Consider the following 9,038-nt stretch of genomic DNA (forward strand, 5'->3'; position numbering starts at 1 on the left):
CTGCACTGACAGCAGCACACACTGAAGATGGGATGTGTTCATCTGAGTGAAGCAAGCAGAGAAAATGGCCTTGGACAAAAGGATGATCAGGAGGTGAGGGAGGACATGGGTACCATGTCAAATGATGGAACACAATACAAGTGTTTCCTGGAAACCGCTGAGAAGTACTATTAAAGTACTGATTATTCCCTCGATGACATCGTAATAAGAACAGTAACATAAGACATTATCTATGAAAAACAATGTGTCTGCTGTTTATGTGCAGTTTAAATGTGTGCTGGAAAAAGTGCTTGTTGAGTTTGAACATGAGGCATGGGGAGTTGTGGCAGTTTTCCATATATGATGTAATGGAATAGCCAGAATACCTCTGGACTGAATGGGAACACACTCTGCTAATTCCAGGATCCACATGACCAACCCCCTCTGCCTGTGCAGACAGGAAGTTGTGCTAATGATAATGAGCTGGCAGGAAGTGATCTATTTTGACCCAACTGAGTGGCTAAGAGCTTATCGCAGCCCGACCTGCATTCCTCTCTGCCCTCATCACCAAAGGCTCTCCTTTCCTTCATCGTCATGTTTCTGAAAGATTACATTTAAGATCATAACATCCGAACACAGCAGGCTAAACTGGTGAGTGAGCGTTCCCAGTGGAACTGTGCAGCACTCATGTTATGACCAAAACAGGAGTTTTCCGGGTTTTGGGAGTAGCTTAACTTCAAAAAGGAACCCACCGCTCGCTGAATTCTGCTTATTAACATGGTCCAAGTTTCAAATAGTTTTCCACCAAGCTGATAACTGATGCAGCCACAAGCATCAGTGTAGCTTCATATGTTGGCTAATGAGCAATAAGACTGAATGTGCCAGTTTGCTCCATCTAGCAGCTCAGGTGTCACTGCAGCCAGGAGAATCTGACTTTAACCAAGGAAATGCATCCATCTCCATCACATGGCTCTTTAAACACCTTCTCTTTGGTTAATGTCAGAGATCAACAACACTGGCTTAAATTGGCACCCATTTCCTCAGGTTATTTGTAGAGCCATGGTGCCACACTATGTGGACATCCAAGTTGCAAAAGTAGAAACATGGCAGAGGGAAGTTAATGTTTGACAGTATGAAACTTAATTGTGCAAAATCACATATCTGTTGTATACAGCAATTACAAACATCTTTACGTGCTTTGATGTTTCCCAATCATCTAAGGAACACGTGCAAGCAGCACCTTACAGTTGTAACAAACTTCCTTAAATGCTTCATCGTCCTGGGATCACTTCTATAAAACTTTTCATTATCATGGGACAGCATAACAGGAGGGAGCAGCTGGCTATTACTACACAGGCGTCTGTCTCAACCTGCTTACCTCCACTACCAGCAGACACAAGGAAGCTGCAATTTATGAAGATGATTCCACACCAAGCCTGGAAGAGCTTGGCACAACATTCACTCATGCACAGTTTCTGCATTTTCTGCACAGGCTCAGTCAAGTTCATACAAAGCAGGGTTTCAAATCTGGGTTTGGCTGACGGGCTGGAACAGAGATGCTGCCGACATGATTATGATGGAGAATGAACCTCTGCACAAACAGAGGAATATTTGATGAGGACAACAAGTCTTAATCTGCTGAACAGCTAATGTTTGTTAAAGCTCCATTTCACTTAGACACAAATAGGATGAAGCTTGTACAAACATGGGTGTGATGAGGGCAGGGGAACAATCACACCGTCTTTGCACAAGGATGCAACAGGAATTTCCTCACAACTAAAGATTTATACAGAAGATGCTTGTAAGATGTTCTATAGTCACAGCAAACTAAACGACTGCATGAGATGTGCTGTTGGATCACTGCTAACACCACTGCCTGCTGCTGGCAGCCTCTGTGACTGAACCCATGTTAGGTCTTTGGATTCATCAGTAGTCATGAGTCTGCTGCTGCTGCTGCCAGATCATGTGGGGCTTTGTCAGAGAGATTACCTGTTAGGCTGGAGCCTGGTTACAGTGAAGTCTGGACTCTGTCACTGTGGCTGTATACCATGCTGGCCGAGCCGTGCAGGAACACGAGCGATGCGAACCACACATGCAAAGGCACCATGTTTACAGCTGAAGGAGCAAACAAGGTTTGGCAGGAAGAGTCTCCTTTAACCATTTATCTCCTGTGGATTTACTGTCAGCAGGCCCATTTGACAAGTTCTGTTTAAGTGAAAGCGACTCTTCTGGTTTGTCCTACAGACAAAACTCAAATGGTTCAGCAAAGATCAGAAGACGAGCTTTACAGGCATGTTTAGTGTCACAGTCACAACTAGGGCTGGGCCATATTATACCGTTCACGGTAATACCGGTATAATGTTAGGCAACGATAGGAAAATGAAATATCGCGATAGAATGGGAGTAAAACGCGCATGCGCAGTGCCTTTGTTTTCATACGCACATGGCCGATTGTTGAGTGAAACAGATGAACCAGAATTGGTTTGTAAAAATGGTGCAACTTCCGTGATGTGGAACTGGTTTGGTGTTTGTCCGTCAGATACACGACAAAGCACATTTTTTTTGCAGAACATGCAAGCGGCCGTTGTTATTGTCGTATTTGTCGGACTAAGATGCTCTTAAATCTTGGAGTAATCTGGGTCCTAAACTCCGTATGCTTCAGGTCAAACAACACTGCAGCGTCACTTAGAGTTAAAAACTGTCTAAATTCTTTCATCTTTAATAAAACGATCACATTGCTGCTTTACCAGGTGTAACTATAAAGTTTAACTTCCAGGCATCCATGAAAACAAAATGTATTACATTTAACGGAGTTAGAAGTTAGCAGGAAGCTAGCGGAAGTTAGCTCGCTAGTTTCGCTAGTTACCTAAGCATGATATAGCATGTTCTGACAGAGATTTCTGGAAAAAATAAAAATAAAAATCAAACGTACAGCTCTGCTATCACTTCCAACATAAATGAAGACAGGAAACTAAACAGCAGTGACGTTTGTAGGGTTACTGAAGTTGGGCTAGCTGGTATATAATGATGTGCTACGTGATCGCTAGCGACACAGCTATGTTAGCATAACATAAACAGTGAAGCTGGAGGACGAACACTAACACTTTTCCACTTATAAAAGTTAACGTGAAGGTTCTTCATGGTTAGAGACAAATGCAATCACATGGCAGGATGCTGTAAACGGACCAAACTTCAGTCAGGAGAACAACTGAGATAATCTGTCCACAATACGAGGTTAGTCATTAATATACTGCAACAACATGGGAATAGAGCCGCTGCCAGAGAATTCAACATTAATGAATCAATGGCACAGAAGTTGAGGAAGCAAGAAGAATGAGTTTAATAAAGTTTGATTTATCTGACTGCTTTGTTTCGCTTAATGTGCCTTATAATCCCGTGCACCTTACGGTCCGAAAAATGCATACTGCACACTGCAGTTTAATGTTGCAAAGCACCTATTTTTAACTTCAGTGGATATTATACATGGTTGTGCTCAGGATATGTCAGCCCATTTCTACTGGAAATGCCTTTTGGTTAAACTTTCAGCAAGGAATTTGCATTTGCACAGTTACATTTTTATAAAGCTTTAATGTACATAAAAACCAGCTTCTTGTTTAAGTGAAAATAAATGGAAGGTTGTCTTTTTGCGCTAGTAATGTTGTGGAGTTGTATTTTGTCTCGCATCAATTATATCGTCAGTTATATCGTTATCGCAAATTTTCAAATATATATCGTGATAAATATTTTTGGCCATATCGCCCTGCTCTAGTCACAACCTACTGATGTCTGAACACACAAAGCAGAACTGACCATCTTTGCTTCACATTTCATTTTTCAGAATATTTACATTGTTCCTGAAAAGTGATGATTTTTTAAACTTTACAGCCAAAGATGTGTAATAAGTCCATTTGACCAATATTATTATTGGTTAATAAATCTGGGAATCTTAGTCTGTTGCTGTAAGGTGGATTAAAAGACACACAGCATCTCTATGGGAGATTCTGCTAGACTGATTTTGTTAACCTTTCAGTAAAGTTAGCCTAAAGGGAAAAAAGAAAAACCATCAGACTAAAGCTGACACGCTGCTGGTCCCAGTGTTGCATTTCCTGTGCAAAGAAGAACATGACATATCTGTAAGAGGAGCGTTTGCCAAACAGCCTGGCTCAGCCGGTGAAGGAGAGCCCTTTGTAACAGAGCTCAGTACCGGTCGGCGGTCGGCCCTCTCCAGATACATCTCCTGCAGCCCATCCACGGAGCCTCTGCCTTTAAGCCAGCAACATTAGTTTCAGCCTCTCTAATGTCGCCCTTCCCAAAAAGCAAAGTTCATTTATTTTACTGTCAGACTGAGGCAGCATGCTGAAAGGTGACAACCAATCTTTAGAGAGGTTCAAAAAGCTGACTGTAGAAACAGTGACACTTTCTGCTGCTGGTGCATCTCTCCTTCATTTTGTGTCAGAGTCAAAAATCTGGCATTAAAAAAAAATAATAAAAAAATAAAAAAAAATAAAAAAAAATGATTTGACAGAACAGAAATCCACTGATTGTTACAGCACGGTGTTTGTCAAATCGTGCTCTACCTGCTGCTGACATGCAGCCAGAGTCAGACATTTACATAAAGAAAAAATTCTTGAAATCCTGCTGATGCTGAAAATATCAGCTGTCAGAAAATACCAAAGTACTGAATATGATAGTTCTGTTTTCACAAAATGATTATCCCGTCTCTTATTTGTAGCCTGCACTCCATTAAATCCCTGTAATACTTCCCAGTTAGAGGCTTTGAGAGGGCGTGTACGAGAATGGGAGTTTGTGCTGACGTTCGCTCTTCATATTGAGAGCAGAGTGAAGCCCGAGTGAGAAAGACAGAATCTCACACATGAAAATCTCAAGCAAGCACAGTAGCCCAAAATAAGACTGTGGATAAGGACAGCCAATCAGAACAAAGTGGGCTTAAAGGGGGAGGAGTCGTTATTCCAGACAGAGCTACACCAAGGCCGTGTAGGAGATAACGGTTAATCACTCGGAGCTATTCTAGTTTTTATTCTTGGACTGAACAAGTTATAGGTCACGTACTGAACGTCTGTCGAGTTCAGTGAGGACACGTTTGCCTTTTCCTCCAGTGCAACGCTGTAAAATAAGAAACACTGGACACCTGCGTCTCTGGGGTTGGATGGACTGCTCCACAACACACACAGCTGTTATTTGGAAACTGTTGCATTTTCAGTAAATGAGAAAAAGACAAGTGAAAAGAGAAATGAAAGAGGTGTGGCCATCAAGATGCAAGATGAAAGGAAACCTGATAAGTTATCAGCGAGAAAATATGCTGAAAACCCAAACTGGGCAAAGAACAACAAGAATAAAGCCCAGAGAAGCAGAGAGCATGTGCATCACACTGAAGAGATGTCAGTTTGGCAATTTGTGGTGAGCCTTGCTGCCTGGGTGTGTCCACTTTCTGCAATGAAAGGAGGAAGTAAAAGAAAAGCAGGCTCCTCTCTCATCTTCAGATGAAATGAGTCAAAGAGCAGCTAAGGATGAGTGAGTCAGCAGGAGGAACAAACAGAGGCTCACTCGTGCTTCGCCCTAAATACCAGCAAAGCACTGCTTTCAGTAAAACACAAACTGCTGCATGTATTGAGAAAATGAGGGTGATGTGTGTGAAGAGTGTATCAGATGTGTACTTTAAAATTGTCAACCGCAATTTCTGCAGCAGCACCTCCCAAATTTAGAGCCACCCATCGTCTCCCCTGCAGAGCAGCTGGAGGCAGGAGCGTGTTCATGGAAACCAAGTGAGCCAGACACCAGAGATGACAAAGACCCACTCATGTCTGAGTCACAGAGCTATCACGCATTTCCACCCACAGACTCTGTAGATAACACTGTTACAGACTGTCTTTACTCCAGGTGATGAGGCAGCATTGCATTTGCTCTTACAGACCCTGCATAATGAACTATAGTGAGGACTCAGCTGTGTGACATCTGCACTGTTCTGGGAGAAATATGAGAAAGCAGAACATCAGTAGCGCTGTGAGCAGGCATGCAGCTGCATGTAGGCAGAGCCAATTCAAACTTTATGTCTGCTGCAGTCCAGCACCAGCCCGAGCTCTCCCCACCACATCAACACACACAGTAGGTCTGGGGCAGGCCCACAGAGCGTGGCTCTCACAGGCCCGGCCGGCTCAGGCGGTTGAAAACACCCCACCCACCGACCCCACAGCACAGTCAGACCCCCTCCTCCCAAAACAATCGGCCTCAAACCTGAACAGACCGAGACAAAAGCCCTGCGCCCCCGGTCACCCGAGGGAGACGCCTGCTGCCTCACTGAAAACCCTTTCAGAAATGCTGGTGCGCGTTTAAACACTTCTGTTACAGAAAATATTCTAGTGGGCTCCATAACTGGTTTTCCTGCGCCCCACGGTCGTGGGCTGCTCTTAAAATGATCACCATTTACTACAGTGCAATCAAATGTGACCACTTCTTTAGGAACAGCAAACATTTCCAGAAGCCTGTTGGAGTAAAGCTGGATCAATCACGCGTCCTGGCACTCACACACACTTATCGGACCCACCTATGGACACCAGCTTGATGTTTTCCTTGTCCAGGAACTCCAGAGCCACCGACACGTTCTCCAGCTGCATCTGGCGAAAGGTGGGCCTCTGGTTGTACTTTCGGAACATTTTCTTCTGAGACAGGACCTCCAGGAGCCCGATGAGCCGCAGCCCGTCGCTGAGATCCGTCTGCAGGTTGCCGATCCTCTTGTTGACGCATTTCAGGTGTTCGTTACACCAGCGGGTGAAAGTGTTCTGCTGTATCTTCTTCCACGGCGCATCCTCGGCCAGGTCTTTCTCTGTAGCGGGCATTTCTGCGTCCTTGTCCGCGGAGAGAGCGTTTGGAGCGGGCGCGGCGCTCTGGTGGAGCCGGGGGTGGGAACCACTCATTTTTATGGTCTCGGCTGTCTCCTGGTTCGCTGGCTTCTCTTTTTTTCCTTCGCCCTGGGTGGAGTCTTCTCAATCTTCCCTTTCTCACTTTCTAGCTCTGTTTGTGGAGAAAAGAAAAAGAGAGCAGAGAACAGTTACTAACAGCCTAGAGACACAAGTTTCGCAAAGAAAGTAGGCGGCTGAGGACGGAAAGGGACGAGTCAGCTTCATTATCCGTGTTACAATCAGGAAAAAAATGGGAAACAAATACGAAGAATGGTATTTAGCCCCGTTAGACTGTGTCCCAAACTTATGCCTGGCTCAGCTAAGGAAACCCAAATGTCCTGTGTTGGGGCGGTTGAGGTGTAAGAAACCTGAAACTTGTTCACATTCTAACTTTACGCCATGTTTAACAGCAAACGAGCATCTCGCTAATTTTACTACCGAGTTTAACTCATTGCAGTCAGAACAGCTGCTCTGTGTTTGAACATTTAGCCATTTTTAACGAAGACAGTCAGCGGTGTCCAGAGAAAGAGCTCCGGGCTGACAGAAACCTCAAGCTGCAGCTTCAAGTCAGAAGTACGAGTAGTCTGAGAGTCATTGTTCGGTTTGTCCTCCGCTGAAGCACCTTTGTAAACAGGCTCCTGTCTGAAGCTAACAGTCATGGGTACATTAAACTGTCCCCAAACTAATGGACAGCGCTGGCTACACCAGGACAAACACCAATGATCATAACCATCAGGCCACAACGTGCCGGCAGTATTGTGTGGAGGAAACAACGACTGTGATGTCACTGAAAAATCAGAAAGCAGTGAAATTACCTCCGTAGTCTTTGTAATGTCTTCATGTGTGTTTGTCAAAGACTGTCCTTATCCTGGACCTCCTAGCGTCCCATTGTGGGACTATGTGACAGTTTGCACACCGTTAGTTCCTCCTGTGGGTTTCACCTGCTCCCTTCTTTGACCTGCCCTCATTAGAGTCTGAGTGATTTCACCTGCTCAGCCTCAGCTGTTGTTTCCTTCTGTGTTTTAGCTCCTTTTTACTTGTTATTAAAGTTTTTATTTGAATACCTGCAACTTTGTTTCTGTCCGTGTGTGCTTTGAACTGTATCACTGTGTCACATATGATAATCTTATGTTTGTCTCACACCTGGTTGTGCTCCTGTCTGAGTTTCCAAAATGGTTTCAGACAGCAAACAAGTTTAGCTGAATCTAACTAGCATTATTGCTATAGCTCCCCCCAAATAAATCCAATAATCAATGCTGTTATTATGATTCAAATTTACAAAGTACAGCTGCTCTGTAAGCTGCAGTGGAGTGTTTCTGACTGTACGTCTTCTAAGTTTTCTCTGCAGTTTTTTGCTGTTTTTAAAAATGAAGCTTAATGGTGCCATAAAGTTAAAACTCTTAATATTGTCATCTTAATTCAGTTTTTACAAATACCCACAAGTATTTCCTTCGAGGACATAACATCTCCCCCCCGGACCTTTATCCCTAATGCTATGCTGTGGCTACAGAAGCAGAGGGGCTGTTTTCAGAGCTCGACAAACAGATTTTCCAGCAGACGTACTGCACGGTCCCTGTGAGGATATGAGCTCATCTTGTGCTCGGGGTCCCAGGCGAAGTAAATATTTAAGCTATCTGGAAGGATAAGCAGATCAGAGACTCGCTGTTGTTTGTTTGTGTGCGTTGGAATGCATTCAGTGTTGTTCAACTTTCCTTTTTTGTGCAAGCATGGACAGTGTGCTTATTTGTGCATTTGAGCGCACAGTGTGAACCTCTGCCTTCGTCTGTGTGTGACATCACTGTGCTGTGTGTGCAGCCCCGTCAGTAAAGACAGGACTGTGGACCAGTGTGCTGTACTGGCCCAGCAGCGTGATCACAGATCAGCTATGTGCTCTACACTAACACATGTTAGGCTAATGATGAAGTCTGATAAGAGCCTGGATCAACTGTTTTCATCACTTTGTCTTCTGCATTGGAGACACGTGCTGATTGCTCTTTTTAGGATTACCAAAAAAATATGATGGCCAATATTATAACAAAGCATCAAGCAAGCTTTGAGGTGAACAGTTGGCAGCTGTCAGCCTGGCATGGTGAGGTACTATACTGGTCACCAAGGAAGCTTACAGTTTCTCACCAGCTCCAT

The 9,038-nt window shown here is 44.1% G+C and overlaps 1 protein-coding gene across 1 annotated transcript in view; it reads right to left on the bottom strand.

The window, feature by feature from the left end:
* The window catches only part of flna (filamin A, alpha (actin binding protein 280)), a 35,749-nt gene extending 27,839 nt beyond the window's left edge, over window positions 1-7,910 (bottom strand). The window contains 2 exon segments of the mRNA XM_026155315.1: window positions 6,542-7,008; window positions 7,712-7,910. Of these exon segments, the coding sequence (XP_026011100.1) occupies window positions 6,542-6,911 (370 nt within the window). The 5' untranslated portion in view covers window positions 6,912-7,008; window positions 7,712-7,910.
* Window positions 7,911-9,038: the final 1,128 nt, after the last annotated feature.

The sequence above is a fragment of the Astatotilapia calliptera genome, chromosome 20 (assembly GCF_900246225.1).
Source record: "Astatotilapia calliptera chromosome 20, fAstCal1.2, whole genome shotgun sequence".
NCBI classification, from domain to species: domain Eukaryota; kingdom Metazoa; phylum Chordata; class Actinopteri; order Cichliformes; family Cichlidae; genus Astatotilapia; species Astatotilapia calliptera.